The following is a 23,906-nucleotide window of genomic DNA, read 5'->3' as shown; positions in this document are numbered from 1 at the left end:
GGAGATCAGGTCTTTCAACAGTCTGATGGAATTTTCATGGGAACCAAATCAACCAATTGCGCCCCGTTATTAGCAGACCTTTTTTGTATTCATATGAAGCTGAATTTATTCATAAACTTCTACATGAGAAGAAGAAAACACTTGCTGTGGCCTTCAACTCGACATTTCGATATATGAACGACGTATTATCAATTATCAATTAACAATAGTTACTTCCATTCATATGTCGATTCGATATTTTCCAATGACCTTGAAATAAAAGACCACAGGGTCTGACACATCTGTTTCATGTTTAGATATCTTACTAGAAAAGACGTTAAACGTAACCTAACAACAAAGCTTTATGATAAACGTTATGACTTCAACTTTTCAATCGTCAACTTCCCTTAATTATCTTGCAATATACCCTTATCAGTTATCACCTGCGTATGGGGTTTGTGTCTCTCAGTTGATTCGATACGCAAGAGCATGCTCTATTTATGAACAATTTCTGAAACGAGGCAAGTTATTGACAATAAAGTTGATGAAACGAGGGTATCGACAGTCTCGTTTGAAGTCATCATTTCGCAAGTTTTATGGTCGATACAATGGCTTTGTCAGCACATACAACCCCTTATTGAGTCAAATGCTGACTGACGTTTTTCATACTAATTGTTAGGTCATTATTTATACACTGAATTGTCTACGGATTTTTCCGATCATAAGGGGCACACGGCGAGTGTGACCGGTCGGCAGGGGATGCTCACTCCTCCATGGCACCTCATCCCACCTCTAAATTTTGAGGTCCGTGTTTGCCCTGCTCCAAAGTTGTATTGTTTCAACAAATTTGTATTGTTTCATTGGATTTTCGAGATTGAATACTGTTTGTTATCTTCATATTTCATGAAATAAATAAATATTTTTAACTGAATTTAATTTTCAAAAAAAAAACGTCGATATATATATGCCAAATTGAAGGACTCAGCAGGAGACATCTTTTTATGCAGAAGCTTTTGAGTAAATATTGCTTTATAACAAGACAAAATCAGGTTGACTGAGAATGGAGCACAGTTAGTACCATTGGATCATGCACTTTCAACAGATTGTTGGAAGACCTCTCCAAAGACACCATAAATAATCATAGTTTTTTCCCCCCGAAAATCCCATGCAAATATTTTGTAGACTGGTGGTCCGACATATCTGACGTTTTCAAGGCTTTTTCACTATTTGGATATTTGAAGTTTCTGCCATGATAAATATCTTAAATAAGAAAAAGAAAGGCCTGGAAAACATAGGATATTCCGGACCTTTTATAGACTCGTTATGAGCTGCAAAGGCTCAAGTGTGCATAACTGATGAATAAGTGTCTTGTATCTATGCGACTGTTGCCTGTAAACTTCACATTTGCGATTTCTTTTCCAATGCAAGTGCACCTACATTTACCCATTTGGCACAAAGTATTCTTCGATGAAGTGGCCTCAGATTCGTTGAAATAAAGGGCCACAATCTTTTTCAAGAGATAATGAATAAGAAATACGGAAAATTTGGTGGCCTCATTTAAAAAAGACTTTTTATCAAGAATCATCCATTTTAAAAATACAGAACTTAAATGTAAACTTCTTCAATGAGTCTAAATTCACATTTTTGATATTTTTGCCCCTTGGCTAGGACGGGTCGATTGTGGAATGTATAAGAAAAATTCCTCTCAAAAGCAGCGGAGACAAAATAAGTCATATTGATAAATAAGCATCTTCATGTATGTAGGCTTAAATATGTTCAAATCATGGCCCCTGGGTCAAAGTATCACGTAGTTATATGTAGGAAAAATCTTTAAAATGAATTTTCTTATGAACAGCAGACTTTGAATAATCCATATCAATATACAAGTGTCTTTTTACAGTGTAAAATTTAGAATCTGTATTGCCATGCTTTGGACAAACACTAAGACAGTTTTTGAAATGACATGTCTCTTCTGATCTTTCGTTCTTGAAAAGATTTGGAAATATTTTCTATTGTTTCTTTTTTAATGTTTCTTCTTAAAAAAGGGATGTCAACCTTCAGCAATGCTGATCTTCATTCAACTAATGATGATATTAATGAAGTGTTATCATTTTGAACCCATTGGTTCTAAAGAAATCGAAGATATTTCTAGTTAATAGACAAACAGACGGACGACAAATTTTGTCCAGAAAAGCTCACACAAACCTTTAATTTAGGTGAACTAACAAAATAAATTAAATTTACATGAACCTTAAAACATTCCTATAGGTATTTTTGAAATTATCATCAGTTTACTAATCAAAATTGTGTGTTTCAGAGGCAGAATGAAAGGTTCGGATATCAACTCTCTAGGTTTACTTCCGGACAAGCTGAAAACAGAACTAGCAATACACGTCAACTTGGAAACCCTCAAAAGGGTAAACATTTGGCTGCATTACAGTATATATTTTTCATGTCCATTCCTAAACATTATAAAATTTAAGAAAAGATAAGAAATCCAGATGATAAACACTTCCGTTTATAATGTCTATATATACTTATATATATATTTACTGACTGTATATTTTCAAAGTAGGTGTACTTTGTTTTATAAATTAACATTATTATTAGGTTTTAAGAGGATGGGTTCTACAGTATCATCTCTCTACTAGTTATTGTTAGAAGTCAATGACAATTTGGCTGTTATGGTTGTAGGTAACTATCTTCCAAGAATGTCAGCCTGAATTTTTGCATGATTTGGTGTTGAAGATGAAGGCATATATCTTCACTCCCGGGGACCTGATCTGTCGTCAAGGTGAGGTAGCCCGGGAGATGTTTATCATAGCAGACGGCTTGGTGGAAATCATAAGGTGATTTTATTTGCTTTAAAAAGAATGATCTCCAAGTAGGTGTCCTTACGAGTGATAGCCGAGCATCCAATACCCCCTCCCCTCCCTCACAACTTTCTTGAGGTGTAAATTAATGATGTCCTACATATAATATTCTTGGCTTATCCGTGATCTTCTACGTCTGTACATGGAGATTATTCGTGAAGTAAAGCATTTTTACCTGTTCGTTATCACATTCCCTATATGTAAGGCATAGCAAAGGCTCATCAGAGATGAGATCAAACTTAAAATGACGTGGGAGGAATTCCAAGGTGTAATGAGAGCTGTGGAAAAATACGATGGACAGCTTAGAATAGATGTTTTTATATACTTGTATACTAATTAATATATACCTTTTGGGGTTTATTTTTTAGGCATAATAATCTGTTAAACATGACATGTTTTGACGACTTTCTAGGATGACATTGCAAGAAATTTGAGCAAAGTTTAGAAAAACAAGGATCTCCTACACTTTGTCGCCTAAAGGGGGGGGGGGTCTATTACTGTCGTTATCTGTAAAATGTAAGTGCTAAACTATAATTAGTGGAATCCTGTTGAAAACACTGCATGCAGTAAGACAACGTCAGAGTGTACACCAAAAAATAAGACGTGCTTTCTGATAGGTCTATTACAACTATAAATAGATAAGCATACTCCATATGTCTATTCGTTTTCAAAAAAAAAAAAAAAAAAAAAAAAAAAAAAAAAAAAAAAAGAGGCTATAGATGTGTTTTTTTTCAATCCAAAAACAGAGTTAACATGTCGTGAATAAAATTCATTAACATATCGTGAATAAAATTCATGTTACACTCATTATTACATTACTCTAATTTCAGAACTGTTGACATCTGGAAACGTGAGGATATAAATGGATTATGAATATTTTGTTTTCTCTGTGGATAAAAAAAATTATTAGACAAGTAATACATACAATACAATTAAAAATATAGATTATGATTTTAAGAATTGAAAAACATGAAAATGTGATTATTGAAAGTTTTTAAAAAATGCATCTTGCGGAAGTCTTTAATTCACAAGCTATGTTACCTAAGAATAAATATCTATTACTATTCATGTTTTTAAAAATTATCATATATATGAAAAGTAAAATGATTTACTTCGATGATAAAAAGGAAAAATAAGAAATATATATATTTTTATGATAATGATTATTTTCTACAAATAATTTTATCTTGTAAAGAAAAACAGTTGAAAATTTGGCCCAAACTTGTTTAAAATTGTTGTAATAACGGCCAATTTTTTTTTGTTTTATGATATATTCATTCAGTTTGCATAAATTTACATAAACGCCGAAGGCGTATCCGCATAAATCATCACGGGAGCAAAAATATTTTCATCATCACAAAAAAGACAGTCATTACTTATATTTAAATTTTTACCTTATTATTCATTTAATGTTTTAAAAGATTAGCAAATGGCTTTAAGAAGAAATTAATCTATTTTCTTATTTGTAGTTTTATCTCCGACAAAGAAATTTGGAAATTACCTCACATTAAACACCCCCCTCCCCCATACATTGTAATAAATGTATAAGTTTTACGTAAGAAACCAAAATTCCCTTAAAAACTGCTTATTATAATTTGTGTGTGTGTCAATTCAGTCTAAAATTATTGGGGACTTGTTTTAATGGACTTTTACAGCGTTAAGTTTAAAATATTTTAATTTTTTTTTTTTTACTTTTCACTCAAAGGGTGAAAAATGTTTTCTAGTTTTCCAATTTTTGTTTTGTTTTAAAGGAACTTTTGTCATATATGACTTTCAAGAACTAAAAAAAATTACTTGTTTTACTAATTAATTTTTTCCCCTCTTTCTAGTGAAAGTGGAACCGTTCTGACAAAAATGGAAACTGGAGATTTTTTTGGAGAAATTGGAATATTAAATTTAGATGGGGGAATCAACAGGTAAAGATGGTAGAAAATGTATTTCGGACTCTTCATTCAGTTAGATAAAAGTTAGTAAAAGTCAAATATTGAAATGAAATGAATAATGTATTTTCAGGAGAACTGCCGATGTTAAATCGGTGGGTTATTCTGAACTCTTTGTTCTATCTCGTGAAGACGTGTTAGAGGCACTAAAAGACCACCCAGAAGCAGAGGTAAGCTACCTATAGCCGTTTTCTTCTAATTTTAGAAAATCACAATTAAATCTGAAAATTGTTTGAATAATAAATACATATATTTTGCACTACTTTTCTATCTAGTATATATTAGTCTAAAATAAGAGAAAAAAATGATATATTGAATATTTCGAGAGGAAAAATTAAATTCTTATAACATTAAAGTGCAATATTTCAGGAGAAGCTTATTTTTCACGGTAAACAGCGATTAAAGTCATACGGTGGTGGAAAAAATACACCTTATGTAACATGGTACCTACGTATAACTATAGTTTAACTTAGGAGCATTGCAAAACCTAGATAATTTTTATAGATATTTTACTAATAACTCCATTCTAGAAGCCATAAGCTTTACATAACAACACAATCTAGACATAGTTACACTAGACTTAACATAAGCACCTGGCAGTGAGCACATCAGTAAAATAGCAGTACTTTTATTTCAGTTCGATTTTCGACCTTTTAAACCTTTCAGTTTCACTATCTATAAAAACTAAAACTATTTTTGTAACAACAGCATATGAATGTCTGTGAATATAATCTGTATACTAGTACATGCATTTTATCGAATTTCTATTGTTCTACATTTTAACCATCACGATAGATAAATTTACTATAATAGTGCATTCTGTCATTTTCTTCATTAGCGAGTTATTCGAGAATATGGACAACAAAGACTAAAGGAAATAGAAGTGCATAGACAAAAAATGAAATTTTCTGTTTCCGATTTTCAAACAAAATGGTCACCAAACTCTCCTGCTCGATACCTCCGCGGAAGCCCGAGTAAGCAGATACGAGTGGTTAAAAGCAAAAAAGCTCCAGGGGTTTTAATAAATAATGTAAGTAAACGGAAGAGTAGAAAAAAGAAATTTCTTGGTGCCATGAAAGATCTAGCCATGAAGACAGGATACAAAGGAGGTTCTACACATAGTCAAGACAGGACTGAAATGGGACAAACTGAGCAACAGGACTGCTGGCCAGTCATTGCTAAGCTTCCTCAGGGGGATGTTATAGCTATTAAAGAAAATCATAAGCCAAGAAAATTCAGTTTTCCAACCATTGTTGAAAAAGCCATGGAGGCAAATAAGAGGGGATTGCTAATTTGTGAGAAGAACAAAGTGTCTGATGACTTAGCAGGTGTTACAAAGAGTGTAGATTCTAGCTCAAAACAATGTGACTTGACAATTAAAAGAAATGCTCAAGAAGGTAATGTAGGATACACAAATCAACACCCTGAAAACTCCGTCGCAAAGGATGGTCCAAATTACCTGCTGTCAAAAAGATTGAATCAAAGTCCTACAACGTTAAATAAACAAAGTGCAAACAATTCCACAATAAGGTAATGGATCTCCATGTTTGCTTTCAGTGAAAAATCTGACAATAAAAGATTTTTTTTGCTCATTGTCCAAAAATTATTTACCTACGTTTTAGTTTCTGCAGGTCCGTGTTTTTGTTGGTTCCACTTTCTTCATTCTTGTATTCCAACACTAGATAACCTTCTATGTTTCAAATTACTATTATTTCCTATTTCAACATCATATAATCGCATTTTTAGAATAGATGTTTTATCGAGCTTGATTTTTCCGTTATCCATTCTTTATTTGAAATATTTTTATCCCCCCCCCCCTTCGAAGAAAGAAAGGCATATTGCTTTGCTGCTTTCTGTCTGTCGGTCTGTCTGTCGGTCCACCAACAGTTTTCGTTCATTTCCATCGCAGAAGTTGTACATACTGAAATGAAATTTGGTATAGAGATTTATCATAAGAATATCTAGGTAAAGTTCTGCTTTGGGTACGATCGAGCAATTTTTGACAGATTTATTCCCCTTGGACTTTGGAAAATTCCAATTATTTCCAGTTTCCGTTCATTTTTCTTTGCAGAGGTTCACATACTGAAATGAAATTTGGTTTACAGATTTATCATAAAATATCTAGGTCAAGTTCTGTTTTGGGTACGATCGAGCAATTTTTGACAATGTTATGCCCCTTGGACTTAGAAAAATTCCAATTATTTGGGGGAGGGGGCATAAGTGTTTCACAAACGTCTCTTGTTTAAAAAGAAATCTTTGGTATAAAAAAAATTATTTGAATCGTTCTTACTGAAATTGACTTATATTTTTTCAAGTGCCAATGACACCCACCAGGAAACCTTGCCTGTTCGTGTTGATACAAACTGTTTGTCTTCAGAAGTGTTTCATTGTCAATGTTTAACAGCAAAATTCAGTGAAACATTGGTACGTTAACTTGTTAACTGCTACTTTCATGTATTTAAAACTACCTGTCTTTGATACTTGTACAGAGAAAATTTAAGCAATACTTAGAGGAAATTTAAGCAATATTAATTTATTTCTCTTCAATTTCTACAGGACAATGTGAGTTCACACTTAAAAAGTTTAAATGAACTTATGGAAATGCAGATGAAATTTCTGGTGGAAATTCGAAACCACCAAGTAAGAGATATTAAGGTGTTTAATGAAGATCAAAGTGACGTTAATAGGAAACATCAACAAACTGAGCAGGAAGGTATTAAGGGAAGTGACAGAGTTGAGGAAGAGGAAAGGCTAGTCGAACGTGAAGAGAAAGAAGAAAGAGTGGAAAACATCAATCCAGCTAAAGAACTAGGTGAATCGGAGAAAGTACGAACATACAATGCAGTGCAATGTCTCTTAGAATAATAATATTTTACTAAGATTTATAGCTAAAAGAAATTCAATGACCATGAATCGTATATGACGTACATGTTTTTTTTATGGCAATGCCCTTAAAAGTTTAACATTTCATGAAAATTATGAATAATTAGTTTGTTTTTCTGACATAATTGGTACTTTTTCGTTTCAGACATCATCAGAAGAGAACATAACTACAAGTCTATAGGGATGGAATAGACTCAGACTGAATTTTATTGAGGACATTTGTAGGTTGTATACTTAAGCAGCTGAAAAGCCGATATTATTATCTTAATTATATGAAAGAAAAGATAATTCTTGCCAATAGGACATTGATTCAGGTGTACCGTACTTTGAATTTGAACTGTAGATTCTTAATTCATTCTATCAATTTGTATGCCAAAATTAAGGACATAAAAACGTACACTTCAACTTTGTTGTTCATGTATCTTAGAATTTTTGTTCCAAATGTTGATATCAGGGACAAAAAATGAATTTGTATCTATCAATCTATTTGGTTGAATACTAGATAGTGTTTTTTGATTGTTTGTTGTTTAACGTCCTCTCGAGAATTTTTCACTCATATGGAGACGCCACCACTTGCCTGTGGAGGGCTGCAAATTTTGACCTTTACTCGGCACTTACGACCATTGAGCAGTGAGGGATCTTTTTCGTGCCAGCATCTACTGCAACACGGGACCTCGGTTTATACAGTCTCATCCGAAGGACCGGTCTCCACGTCCCACAGTGGGATTCGAACCCGCGACGTAAGGATCAACTCCTTACTCCGCGACTCTAGAGCAGACGCTTTACCACTGCGCCACGCGGGCGACCTAAATATTGTAGAAGTACATTTTTCCGCGTGGTATTAATTTACACTGTATGCGGTCAATTTTTCCAATTGTACTTAAAGTACATTCAAGACACAGAGAGGCAATCTAAGAAATCCGTATAATTGTCTACCCGCGGATTGAACAGAAATTGTAATTCCGCCGAATTTTGACACCGTGGATAAAAGTACGTTTACAGTTTATCAAACTTTTAGTTGTGTACAACAAAATGGTAAATACTTTGGTCATATTTGAACCATTATTGAAGCCAGATTTACATGTGTTGATTTACAGTTCTAAGATAGATTTTTCTATTTTGCCGAAACGGATGTAGACAAATATTTATATTCTAAAGGTATATTTTAGATGTTACATGTATGTTACTTTGTTAACATATGAAGCTCATTTAAGAATCCCAAGCTTGTCTTCTGGTAAAATTAAAAGGGACATGATAACATGACTCAGTTTATATTACGTCATATAGTCTCTGATAATATAAGTTCAAAACATGATTTAAAACATCAGTACTTGTATTAAAACTTGTATAAATTTTTCACACTTTGTTTAACTACACCATCTTATATAAAAATATTTAAACGTTTTAACATTCTTGTTAACATTAAGAAATAATGAAATAGATTGACCCTTTGATTCCCTACACTAAGCGTTCAAGTCGGTGATGTCAAACATGACCTCTTTGTACAGCAAGATCATACTCGGTGAATACACGGGCAGTATTATTATGTAAAAACAGGTCATAATCAGCATATGGTAAGGTATTTTGTGAAACAGGGAACACAAAAATTATTTAGCTAAACTGAGACCATGGCTGATTTTTTTCTTATTCGAGAAATGTAAACACGACACGTTTTTACATGTATCATGCTTATGTCTTGTTTAACGATGTCCAAAATATTGAGGTAAGCTTCACCTTTCGAAATTTTTACAATTAATCAATGAAATACGGAAATAACGAACGATTTAAACAAGACAAATCGGGTGCAGAGGATAAACGGTCCTCTAAAATAAACCTCAGAGGTGGCCGGGGACAGGTGCCAAGGACGATGAAGCATTCCCTGTCTACCGGTCACACCCGCCGTGTGCTCATTGTCATGATCGGGCAAACGTAAAAATCCGTAGACAATTCAGTGTTTAAAAACACCCTTACTAATGCTATTGTGATTTGAATTCAAGACACGTGGTGTAGGTTGACCCATTCAAAGGTTAAAGGGTAGAACCGATTTTATAAAAACAGGAAATTGCTATAGTCTGTTTCTTTTTTTTTTTTGTTTGACGTCCCTCTCGAGAATTTTCCACTCATATGGAGACGCCACCACTTGCTGGTGGAGAGCTGCAAATTTTGACCTATACTCGGCACTCAGGGCTATTGAGCAGTGAGGGATCTTTTTCGTGCCAGCATACTGCGACACGGGACCTCGGTTTATACGGTTTCATCCGAAGGACTGGTCTCCACGTCCCACAGTGGGACTCGAACCCGCGACGTACATGTAAGGATCAACTCCTTACTATGCGACTCTAGAGCAAACACTCTAACCACTGCGCCACGCAGGCAACAACATGTTCTATGAAAAATATGTTTACAGACCTTTCTGAAAGATTTTCATGATTTTAAAAAGGAAAGGGGTGAAAGTTTAAAAATCAATTTACTTATTAATAATCTTTGCTTTTGTGAAAATTTACGGAAAAAAAATGGAGTTCAGTACGGTCATTCTACGATAAATGGACCAATTCAGAGTAAAAAACATGAAAAAAATAATTGTTTCAAATAGCAAAATCAACATCATAATTCTCCAAAGGACCTATCAGTGAACTTGAAAACAAAGAATTGTCCACAAATCTGGTATCGTTAACTTCTTACAACAATTTCAAGATACCATTGATTTTTAGGTAATGTTACGGAAGTTAACGCTTGATCAAGCCTTATTATTTTTTAAATAAAGCTGAATTTGACCAATTTTTCATTTCTGATGTTCAGTAAAGAACGCTAAAGTATGATTCATGAAGTCTCGCATGAATCCGAATTTAAATTAAATTTTTGGGAAAAATATCGTTACGGAAGTTAATTCCAAGCAATAAAAGTTAAAATTCTCTTCAATAGTTAAAATCAAAGTTTGTTTTAGGATATTTAAACAAAAGTATGAAGCATTTCGCTCCCAAAATAATCAACAATTTTATACCTTAAATGCAAAAACGTTCCTGAATTACCGTTACGGAAGTTAAATTTTTAAGAGAGACAACTGTTTTTGTCTAATTCATTTTGTTATGTCGAAAATGTAATCATGTAAAATAGCTGACTCGCAACTAGAATCGATGATATAAGGTTCCGTGGTCACTTTCAGATAAGTTTCAGTTCTTTTTGAAATGCGTGAAATTTAAAACAAAATCGTTACGGATGTTAATCGATTTTAAGCGACATGCTTATAAATTCGCATGAATAAAGGAGATCTATGCATTTCTTTGCGAGAAGTGGTTTGATTTCTTTTTATATGGTATAAAAGACATTTTTTAACATTCATTGCAATCTATTCGGAACGATATAAGGTTCCGTGGTCACTTTCAGATAAGTTTCAGTTCTTTTTGAAATGCGTGAAATTTAAAACAAAATCGTTACGGAAGTTAATCGATTTTAAGCGACATGCTTATAAATTCGCATGAATAAAGGAGATCTATGCATTTCTTTGCGAGAAGTGGTTTGATTTCTTTTTATATAGGATAAAAGACATTTTTTAACATTCATTGCAATCTATTCGGAACGATTTTACGGCTGAAAATTTCATCTTGAAATTTGTAAATAAATGAAGCTTTGGCAGTGGAATACTTTTTTCAACATTACATTATGTTATGTTCATTATGTTCATATCAAAACTTTAACTGCATATATATCAGTGAATATTTACAAAACCATGTGTGTATTTTAAGTATTAGAGTTGAAATCGACCTTTAAATTAATAATTAAGATATTACAACGGTTAATTTGCAAGCGACATAAAAATTCTTAAGTGGTCATGTTTTTGTAGAATGATTGAGACTTAGCGACAATTTTTCCAAAATGGTAGAAAAAAAGTGTAATATCTTCTACAATCATCAAACTTTTCATGGCCATTGCTATATTATCGTTTTATAAACAGTGCGACAGTTTGCTTGATGGGGCGTGCTAAAATTTTGTGTGCTGATTATCATTTTACTCATCGATTGGATGTTTTATTTCAATGAAATCAATACTAATTTGCATATGAAACTCAGAATACAACTATACCCTGATAATACTGATATTATAATATCATAATAGTTCCATGCTCATTCTATATATAAATACATATCGAACACACACACCCTCACTCAATATCGAACACGTGCAGTTTCAAGATGGACCTCCAAACCATTCAGGTTAGCATGGACCTATATAAATGAAGTTGTTCTTGATTTCTTGAGAGACTGGGATGGTGAGGATATTAAAGTTACTGAGGCAATGAATATCCCTGTACCAAGAATCTTTATATTTTTTTCTATATAAATGTGGTTTAATGACAAGGCTGTAGCCAGCATGAGTGGGCATCGCTCTAACGCCAAATCAACTGATAAAAGTACCATTGGGAACATTTTCCTTACAGAAGGAAATAAGCAATACTCTCTCTTCTCCTGCCCCCCCCCCCTTCAATAAAAAATGTAAATCGTGCTTTAACTCCATCTTCAGAGACAACGCTGATATACATGAATAAGATTGTTTTTTTTTTGGGGAGTGGGGGGGAAATGTGTGGAAAAAACTTAGTATTCAGAAAGGCGACAAAAAATTATAGTGGAAATTACAAAAAAAGTGAATTCCAAGACCAGGAAAAAATTAAATATGATTTTGAAACAGTCCATGTGTCATGCATTATTTTTTTATTATTTTTGAGCGAGAAAGAAACGTCCACATAACTGTGAAGTGAACCAATCAAACACCGTTCAATATTTCAGAAATAGAACTATTCTTCACCATGAAGAATCAATTCTACATGAGAATTGGAAACATTTGATTGACTGAATAAGTGGGTTATGTTCTAAAGGTTTGGTTTTACATTATAATACCCGTAAACACGTGTGTCTCTGGCCAGGGAATCCACCTGACAATTGTATTCACGATAAGGAACCCTCACTGCTCAATGGCCCTGAGTGCCGAGTCAAGGTCTAAAATTTCACCGGTACATGTATATGGTGACGCCTCTATATGAGTGAAAAATTCTCGAACGGGACGTTTTGTTATTTTTTGTTCTGTTTGTTGTTTAAGTCTATTTTACTCATATGGAAACGCCACCAATTGCCGATGGAGGGCTGCAAATTTTGACCTTTACTCGGCACTTACGACCATTGAGCAGTGAGGGATCTTTTTCGTGCCAGCACCTACTGCGACACGGGACCTCGGTTTATACGGTCTCATCCGAAGGACGGTCTCCACGTCCCGCAGTGGGATTCGAACCCGCGACGTAAGCATCAACTCCTTACTATGCGACTCTAGAGCAGACGCTCTAACCATTGCGCCATGCAAGTGACCCGAACGGGACGTAAAACAACACATAATCAATCAATATACAGTGGGGAAAACTGAAACGCAACATATATTTTCTGTTTATCATGTCTCCACGTGCTAGTCACTTCCTAGCTACATTTCCGTGAATAATTTACCTTAACTCGCTGTAGTCTCGCTAATTTTCGTCAAAGCTACTGCAAACCCCTCGAGTATTATAATTTGGCGAACATCGAAAAACAAAAGGTTCCGAACACATTAGTAAGGGTGAATAAGGACCTAAAAATTCGTATGAAAAAAAGCCAGTCAGCATAGATTGTATTTGCTAACAAGGTCATTGTATCGACCATAGAACTTGCAAAATGATGACTTTAAACGAGAATTTTGATGTCCTTGTTTCATCAACTTGCTTAATTGTCGATAGTTTTAGAAATTGTTCGTACGTGGAACGTGCTCTTGCGTATTGAATTAACTAGGAGATATAAACCCCATATGCAAGTGATATGGGTATATTGCTACATTAATAAGGGAAGTTTAAGTCATCACGTTTATCATAAAGTTTTGTTGTTAGGTTACCATTAACATCTTTTTCTAGTAAAATATCCAAATTGAAACAGATGTATAAGACTCTGTGGTATCTTTTACTTCATATTCACTGGGATATATCGAGTCAACATATGAATGGAAGTAACAATTGTTAATTGATAATACGGTGTCGATACTTGTATATCTTAATGTCGAGTTGAATTTAAGGCCACAGCAAATGTTTTCTTCTTCTCATGTAGAAGTTTTTGAATAAATTCTGCTTCATATGAATACAACAATAGTCTGCTAATAACGGAGCGCAATTTCTACCCATGGGAATTCAACAGTTTGTTGGAAGACATGATCTCCAAAAACTACATAGATATTGTCAATCAGAAATATCTACATATACTTCAGAGTACTTGTGTGCACAATCAGAATCTTTTTTTAACAAATTAAAATAATTTTGCAAATAAAATTAAGGACTTTAGAGTGTCAATGTTGAAATATTCAAATATTGAATGACAGAAGTTTTTGCAAATTAAGTTTTTTGTTGTTTTAAGTGTCTTAAAAAGAGCTAAAGTTTACCTATCCAGATGCAGTGTGATAATAGAAACCCGCCTTTTCAAAATTAAAACCCTATTCATATTCTGAAATATTTTAAAAGATACATGTCAACTAACATATTTCTTATCTATGCTTAAAAATTAATTCAAATTATGGACAGAATAATGGACCTGCAAACATGGAGAATCAAATCTCTATTTAGACACTGTAGGGCATAGTATTTGTCAATCAATATCTCTAAAATAAGGCAAGAAACCTAATGTTATACACTGTAACTGGGACATATGAATTAGTAATATACAAAATATGAAGAAAAAAATTGAATGACATTTTTTTTCAGCTGAGGGTTTTTCTTTCCCTGAAATCTATATTGCATTAGGAAGCTGGCATGAACATAGCTTAACAACTTGAGTAGATTTTAAGTAGAAGAATGTTGGTATACGTCGCTATGAAAACCTTAAAGACACCTATTCCAATCCATACAGTCTCTGGGTGAGGTTCTTTGAAGTAGATCTAAAATGATATATGATATACATGGTATAAATATACATATTTCCTTATTCTACAATTGCTACCATTGTATATGATACTTTGAAACAAAGATCAGATTCTTTTCATGCAGTATGATTGAAACTGGTGACGTATTTAGTATTTCCATAAAAGTTGAAGCAAAGTTCGGGGAACAGCAAACATGCAGATAACCAAAAACAATTATGTGAATTTAAATTTTGTTTGATTAAGTATGCAATTTTCTGATGGCTAAAGAAGAAACATCATCAACTGTCATAAGATATTAACATCCGCACATAGGACTGGAGTTTGCCTTTTCTTCATATTTGGTTAACCAGGGAAGAAGTTAAAGTAATTCTATTATCTACTTACACAAAATTTACTTATCAAATTGATATTAAAATGCTCAGGTAAGTCTGGCCAATGGTGCTCTTATGTAAGTATTTTATATAAGAAATTTATTACTTGCAATCTCTGCTCATAAGATGTTCAAAAACCCTAAAATTTGTGAATTTTAACCGCACTACCCAGTTGTCATCAATACTTATTCCAAATGATGATTCACGTTGATAATTTAAATTCCCAAACCTTATTGTACATCTAATGGACATTCTAATTATACTGCAAAAGATGATTTGGCTACTGCAGAAAATGTAAGAGGAGTTGAGGGAACCAGGTCTTTGTAGAAAAATGTCGTTTCGGTTGCCCCAAGGATGAAAATCGAAATTTTGATGCCTTATTGCACATTACAGGACACTCACAATCATATACATGTACCAATATATAATACATGTATGTATGGGCTACCGCAAAAAAAAAAAAAAAAAAAAATGTAAAACGAGTTTTGAGAACCATGTTTATGTTTTTCCCCCTATTTGGTCCCCAGGGTGAAATTTGAAAATTTCAAAATCTTTTTTGCACATATTCAATCATATTCCAAAAGATGAGTTTGCTACTGCTTTAAATATAAAAGTAGTGGTAGGAAGAAGATAGTGTCACAGACGGCAGGTCGGACCAGGATAACAACAATATACCTGAACTTTCTTTAGAAAGTGTGGATATAAATAAACACACAAGAGACAGGTTTGTTATTGTAATTGTAACTATCTAAAAGAAAGATACCATTAAAAATGCTGGTAAACAGTTTTAATGCTGCATAAACTTTCAGAGAGAGTGCAAAATTTTTTTATATGATCAGTTTATTTTTGGGCTAGAACACTTTAAAAGACTGAGACAGAAAGCAATAGTAAATAAATAGTTTCTATAACACTTATTGACTGATGAAAACCCCTTTCATTTTGTTTTCTTTATTTAACAATTCCGATTTAAGAAAGATAAACCTTTTTCTATCACTACAAGTATTCTATGATTTCAAAAATTAATTGAAATTGTAAATAACGATTAAACCATTTATTACCTAATACAACTGATTTTACTGATTTATTAAATATGTAGTATTTTTGACTATTTTCTCTGTATATTCATTCCCCTGAACTGATTAAGAAACTTCAGAGTGATCTATTGGACCTCCGGTCAATAGTTTGCGACTTTCGGACGGGCAATGTATAGACCACCAGTTGACAGTTTGCAAATTTCGGACCGGCAAGCTATTGGACCTGCAATACCCATATACATGCTGTAATATTAGGTAATAAAAGTTATTTAATGTGTGATCAGTCAATAGACCAGAATATTTTTCCTCCGGTGCTGGAAACAGCTCAAAGTGTTCTATTGCCCTCGGCCGTTGACCTCGGGCAATAGAACACATTGAGCTGTTCCCAGATCCTTGGGAAAAAAATATAAACGTCTTATTGAAAAACTGCTAATTCCAACAGGAAAAACAAACAGTATTTCCTATTCCTTGCCATCCCGAGCCGAGAAGAACAATGTTATAAGTGCGGATAGCGTGTCCTTTTGCTAGATGATTTCAAATGCAATGCAGATACCCTTCCGTCTAACCCAGATAAAAATAAAGAGAAACTAGCTAATCAGAGACGACCCCATCATGTATGACAATACGAACATAACGTGAATACAGGGTGTAGGGTAGGAGATTACACCACCAAGATAATTGTCATCAATCGAAATCACCGAAACGTTCTCCCAATTCGTCGAAAATGTCACTGTGAATGGTATAAGATAACGTTTACTACTGTAAGAACTCTCAGATTTGTATTGCAAGAAAACCCTAGACTGAACTGTACATAATTCTTATGGGTGAAATTATGATTATTCTAGCAGTCGTCATTGGTTAAGATTTTTGGCCGTTAGCTGATGGCTTGGCTTTCAACTCATGTCATTATGTTAAAGGATTACTTTCAAAACATGTTTCCATTGACAACAGTGCCAGTGACAGTTCTAAGAAACTTTTTGACAAGGCCAATAAACCTCAAGACAGAAAATTTTTGTTATGTCTGAAGTGGACAAACCACTTAGTGGAGAGCTAACTAAAGACACCAGCCCGAGAGTTGAAGGTTGATTTACCAGACGACTTTATGGACCCTTTATGCAACAAAAGTATCGATAAAAGGTCCACTAAGAATTCCAAGAACGAGGTTTAACATCTTCAAGAATTCAAGAACAAAATATTACTTTGAACTAGGACTTTTCATGGGGATCCAACACATGATAAACACTGACAATGCAATCAGTCAAATCCTAAGAGACAACTGCTTCCTCATTAAAACAAAACTTGGAAATTATCATATCTTGTAATTTAAAAAGTTACTTTGTTAAAAACAGGAAGCAGAATTTATTCAAAATATTCTACAAGGAATAAAGAAAATTCTTGCTGTAGCTATCCATTCGTCAATCAGATATATTGTTTCGTCAATTAACAATTATAGTAATTTGTATTCAAATATCAACTAGATTTATCCTATTGAGCTCGTAATAAAAGACATCACAGAGCCTTCCACTTTTGTTTCATATTTGGATTTTATGCTGACTATTGACATTATAAGCAAACTACGAACTATAACTATATGACAACTATATGACAAAAGTGTTGACTTCATCTTTTCCACCTCCAGCTTCCCCTAATTATGCAGTTACATTCCAATATCAACTACATATGGCGTTTATGTCCCCAACCGATTCGGTACTCAAGAGCATGTTCTGAGTTAAATCAATTTTAAAACCGAGGCAGGCTACTGACAAATAAGTTGATTTTACAGAGCTTTCAGCACTATCGTTTAAAGTCAGCATTTTGCAATTTTTTGGTCGCAAAAATGATCTTCTTTGCAAATACAGTCTATCGTCGGGTCTTATTTTGACTGATATGTTTCATACCAATTGTTGAGCCATTAATTTTACACTAATTTTGACAATGGATGACTTCATTTACCCTATCAATACAGAGAGTTTACGGCGGGTGGGACCGGTCGACAAAGGATGTTTACTCCTTCTGGGCACCTGATCTCACCTCCGGTTTCCATGGGTACCTTTGTGGGCGCTGTTCACGATTCCTACTGCTTAAAGGATTTATGGTATCGATTATTGGTTGTTATTTTCACCATTTTCATTATTTAATTTTGTCAGAATGCGATTTGGAACTTGAAATAGCTCAGCAACATCTCAACTGGTACTAGTAACCCAACTTTTCAAGAAAGTTCGGACTGGAAAGAATACACTTTGGTCAGAATTTTGAGGAGCATTTAACTATATTTAAGAAATGTCTTCCAACGGTAAGACATCATACCACAGAAAAGTTTTCTCCGTAGGAAAGAGATTCAGTTCCTGGTTTTGTGTGTGTGGGGGGAGGGGGGGGGGAGGGGTTTGTGTGTGTGTGATTTTGTATTTGATTTTTTTTGGGGGGGGTATTATTTTTATTGTATAGAGCATGATAGTCATACATAGTTGATGAATCTAGTATAATATCCTCCAGGAGTACCTTTAGAAAAAGTGATTTATTGGATCCACTGTGGAGTTCAACAAATTTAAGGTAAACATCAGTCATGTTTTCTTTAAACTTGTTGAACCCCACAGTACATGGACCCACTAAATCACTTTTTCTTCAAAACAAAAAGAATACATATTTTAATCATAATCGATAAATTTACAAAGTGCTTAGAGTGTATTCCATTGTTTGACAAGGATGCACGTAACAAAGCAAATCATATATGGAAGGTTTTATATCTTGACTCGGCTGTTCCTTTCCGATTCACTCTGTCCCAACAGCCGCTTATTTAAAGAAGTTTGTAAATTACTCCTCATAACTGAGACAAGGTCTAACTCTTATACAGGTCCTGTTCAAATGGGCAAGTGAGGACATATCCGCCTTATTATTCAGGCTATATGCTGCTATACACAGAGCATTTCACAACAGATGGAATGGACGTGCACCTTCAACAGATAACGGTGGCAATTTGTGTCACAGTGAATATGAACAGCCTAGCTAGAGAGCAACGAGTACCAAATTGGTTGTATGATATATTTGCCTTTTTGCATATACATATAGATGTGCATTTACTTCAATATATATCATGATAAGCTTATTTTGTTCTTTGATTTTATTTTGTTCACATTAATTTGTGTACAATCAGTGTTGCTTGTTTTCTTTTGTTTGTGTTGGCTTTTTCAAAATAAGGGAGAGAACTGTTGTAAAACATGTTCAACATAAAGGTGTTATTAAAAAGTCAGTTTGCTACAGAATACAGAAACTATAAATATAGTTATTAGTTAAGGTGCAGGGAATTGATTCCTCAAAGTACACTGTAGTTACAATTCATTGTGAAATTTTCACCTCTGTGTCGAATAAAGCAAGATAAGTTGCATGCAACCTTTATTTAATATTTTAAATTAGAATGCAATAATATGTTTGATTGTTGTTCTTATAATTCATTTATATATCAATGATAATTTTTACAACAGAAATTGCAATTGAGAAAAATTACATATAAATGTATAAATATTATATGCCAAAATATAGAAACATATTTTCCTTCTCTAAACTATAAGGAGTACAAATCTAAAGTTATTCTGTGTAATAGCAATGAGAAAATATGGACATGAATTAATGCAGGTATTTTGATATACAACTACTTGAACACACAAATACATACACTTTAAGAGAAAATTTGTTTTTTCAAACATCAAGTATTTGAACTGTTCTTAGAAGCAATTACTTTAAGATATTTATAACAATTCACTTAAGAAGAATGGAAAAAATCACATATCATTTATATGAATACATGTATCTGCATCTCCTTCAGATGTACAAAATCAGAATAAAAATTTTACACATACAGTAAAAAAAAAAAAAAGAATCATCATTGAGTTAAATTTAAGGATTTCTATTCAAAAATTTCCTTAAAAACATTTTTCTTTTCAACAATACTTAACTGATAATGTTGATTTGAGACGTAATGCTTTAACAAGTACTTACAAAGCTTCGTCAAGTCAATTTTATTAGAACTCTCTAAATATTGTTGTTTTCTATAAATACAAAATCTACAAATAGATATAAAAATTCATTGAAAATATATATCAACATTCTTTTAATGAAATATGTAGATAATGAACGGTATTCAAGCTCAAGGTCCATTTAAACAATACAGATCGGGAACAGAGGAAACACGGACTCCAGTAACATCAGAAGTGGGATCAGGTGCCACGGAGGAGTGAGCATCCCCTGCCGACAGGTCACACCCACCGTGTGCTTCTTGTCATGATCGGTAAAAAACGGAAAAATCCGTAGACAATTCAGTGTGTAAATAATGGCCTAAAAATTAGTATAAAAATCTCCGGTAAATCACACGTGGAAATGTTAACATGAATATACATGTATTTTCAAATTTGAACCTATTGAGGAATATACCTGTGAAATATGAGAGCCCTAGCAGCAACCATTTAAAGATATGGAAAAGGTTAAAGTTTTTCAAAAGTAGGTCAAACATCAAGGTCAAGGTCAAATGGTAAAAAATAATGGTACCTAAGGAAAGGCCTTCTCACAAGAAATATACTGGTCAAATATGAAAGCTGAAGCACCAATCGTTCAAAAGTTATTACCAAGGTTTAAGTTTTCCAAAAGTACGTCAAACTCCAAGGTCAAGGTCAATGGATTACAATTGTTGGTATCCAAAGGAAGGTCCTGTCACAAGGATTACATATGTGAAGTATGAGCCCTAGCACCAATTGTTCAAAAGTTATGGCCAAGGTTAAAGTTTTTCAAAAGTAGGTCAATCTCCAAGGTCAAGGTCAAAGGGTCAAAGTTGTTGGTATCCAAAGAAAGGTCTTGTCACACGGATTATATATGTGAAGTATGAAAGCCTTAGCACCAACCGTTCAAAAGTTATGGCCAATGTTAAAGTTTTTCAAAAGTAGGTCAAACTCCAAGGTCAAGGTCAAAGGGTCAAACATGTTGGTATCCAAAGAAAGGTCTTGTCAAAATAATTACACATGTGAAGTATGAAAGCCCTAACTCCAACTGTTCAAAAGTTATGGCCAAGGTTAACGTTGGGTAAAATAATGTAAAACTAGGTCAAACTCCAAAGTCAAGGTCAAAAGGTCAAATATGGTGGTATCCAAAGAAAGGTCTTGTCACAAGGAATACACATGTGAAAAAAGAAAGCCGTAGCTCCAACCAATCAAAAGTTATGGGCAATGTTAAAGTTTTTGCGGACAAACAGACAAACAGATAAACAGACAAACGGACGGATAGGGCAAAAACTATATACCCCCGAATCTTCGATACGGGGGCATAAAAAGTCATCATTTTAGCTAACCAATCAGAATTCTCGAAAAATAGTTGTCTTTTATAAATCCAAAATCTACAAAACAGATATAAAAAGTTCACCAAAAAATATCACATTCTTAATCTCACGTGGAAATGTTTACATGAATATATTTTGAATTTTTATCCTTTTGTTCACACAAGTTTCACATTCTTTTAAAAGTGACTCTAAATGATAAATCACAAAAATATTTTTAAAATTTTACTGATTCATCACATGTTAAAAACAAATGTAAAATGTATTCATTTTCAGTTGTACAAATTGAACATAAATTTGTTTCTGATTTTCCATTTTTTAAAACATTTCATACGCAAATATAGTATTGTGGAATACATGTATTTAAAATCTAATTCACTTTTATCGAGAAGTTTACATGTAATTCCCACAAAGCAGTCCTCATTCTCCTCTACATTGTTATATGAAGAACTTGGCTGGGATACATTTGAATGTAGAAGGGAAAAAAAAAACAAACTTGTGTAATTATTTTATAGAATAGTTTATGGATTAGCTCCCCATTATTTGCAAGACCTATTGCAACCATGTTTTACAACATAATTCTTTTGAGGAATCAGGAAAATCTTAAAATTCATATTCCACACGCCAAAACAACTTCATTTATGAAAAGTTTTCTCCCTTCAAAGATTGTTGAATAATTTAGCAAAATTTGACACGTTTTCTTTCATATCTTTAAACCTGTAAGTAATTTGTTAAAACATATAAAACAAAAACTTGAATCAAGAAAATTAGGGGCTCAGAGGGGTCAAAATCTTTCATCTATAACTCTTTGACGATCAGTTTTTTGTTATATTCGAAATCTTCCAACATTTTTATCATTCAAGACTGCCATTAAGAATATTTTCTTCTTAAAACCTAGGCGATATTAAAACTATGGAAGCCATAAAGCGAAAGTATTGCATTGCCAATTGTGAAATAATGCTAGTAATCTAAATGCTGATTTCTTTAATAATTTTTTAAGGGAAGATCAAAGCTGTGACATGTGTGGATATAGTTCTGAAACATCATTTCACTTTTTTTATGATATGCCCAATACATTGCGTGCAAAGGCAAACACTTATACAAAACTTTGATACTTTGCAATTACCAATGCCTTTATCATTACAACTTATTTTGTTTGGAGACATTTATCTTACTTAAAACTAAAACGTTGCATTAATTAAATTTAAACATTAATTTATTACATCAACAAAGAGATTTGTGTGATTTTTTTTCTCAAACCACAGAACCAACATCTATTTGTGTTCTTGTTATCTTATACATACCTGTAATACTTTCGTTTGTCATATATGTTTGATTAAAAACATATCATTTCATTTACAACTTTTGTAAATTTCTTATAGCCTATATACGTGTAAATGTATGTAAAAAAAAAATCAATGTTATCTAACTAATATCTTGTATATGTATGACTTTGACCTTGAACTATGGAGAGGACTTGTATAGGCAGTGTCTGCTATCCAATCTTTTTATGTTTATTCATAATACCAGGGTTGATTCAAAAGTAATGTTACAACTGCTATATTGTAATAAAGTTGATTCAGTTGTTTAGTTTCGATATAGTTTTGTTGATTTAATTTTGACTGTATAGGGTGACCGTAGATGGGTGTAGAATGCGAGTTATTTTTAGAAGGACTATATATAAGTGACCAGTTAGGCCAGAGTGGGTAGATTAGGGAGCGGTAACAACATCAGCCGGATGCCACGTTTCTGCTTGTCCTATATGTTCTTATGTCCTGGCGAATATTGCAGTTATAAGGACTGCCAAACGGGTAGCCATTAGAACAAGGCTTTTTTGGACTGGCATATTTTTGTGTTTTCCCTATCTCACTAGCCGTGCGTGAGGGGTGTTTGGCACATTTTCTCGGCGGATACCAATTAGAGTCATGCGTGATGTAAAGTGACATTATGGATGGTCATGCGGGTACTGAGGGGTGGATTGTTGTAAAGGACAGATGTAATACGTTCGTTCCAAGTAGGAGGGTGAGACCAGAGAGTCCGGGCCTCCAGCTAGAGTTGTGAATCCTTCGAAGTCGATTTTTCCGCATGTGTGGTTATCAGGGGGCGGATCAGCACGTGGTGGCGGGAACCCTTCCTGTGTGACTAGTGTCGAATAGTGAATTTAGTGAATAAATTTTGTATGTGAATAAAATCTAAAATAGGAATTTTCAAAAACTATTATACAGATTATTCATTGAAGTTGAACTTTTTCTAATTTCAAATAAAAAACAATTATTTTGAATCATTGTATCTGATACTCTATTTGAGACAAAAGACTTGTGATTTAAAAGTAATTTTAGTATCAGATATTTGTAAAGTTAATAACTGTTTTAATATTATTTCTAGTTTGCGTGTGGTGTGAAAGGAGGGAGAGAGAATATTATTATTTTTTTTGTTTATTTTCATTAATAGATTTTTTTGTTAATTTTACAATTTGTTTTTTTCATCTCAGCTATACAAAATCCAAAAGAACTCATTACATATACATAAAATCTTTAATAAGCAAGTGCTATCAACAAAACTTCTCATACTAATACCTCTATCTACTTTTA

General features: G+C 33.4%; 1 protein-coding gene across 1 annotated transcript in view; it reads left to right on the top strand.

Annotated features, from left to right (window-relative positions):
• Positions 1–6,326, top strand: part of LOC133205013 (cyclic nucleotide-gated channel rod photoreceptor subunit alpha-like) — a 48,760-nt gene extending 42,434 nt beyond the window's left edge. Inside the window, exons 5-9 of the mRNA XM_061340754.1 lie at positions 2,297–2,396; positions 2,674–2,828; positions 4,682–4,768; positions 4,866–4,962; positions 5,631–6,326. Of these exons, the coding sequence (XP_061196738.1) occupies positions 2,297–2,396; positions 2,674–2,828; positions 4,682–4,768; positions 4,866–4,962; positions 5,631–6,326 (1,135 nt within the window). The remainder of the gene's footprint in view (positions 1–2,296; positions 2,397–2,673; positions 2,829–4,681; positions 4,769–4,865; positions 4,963–5,630) is intronic.
• Positions 6,327–23,906: the final 17,580 nt, after the last annotated feature.

The sequence above is a fragment of the Saccostrea echinata genome, unplaced genomic scaffold, assembly GCF_033153115.1.
Source record: "Saccostrea echinata isolate AGI-Se365-2 ecotype Australia unplaced genomic scaffold, CSIRO_AGI_Sech_v1 ptg000054l, whole genome shotgun sequence".
In the NCBI taxonomy this organism is placed as follows: domain Eukaryota; kingdom Metazoa; phylum Mollusca; class Bivalvia; order Ostreida; family Ostreidae; genus Saccostrea; species Saccostrea echinata.
This window is presented reverse-complemented; position numbering and strand designations above follow the sequence as displayed.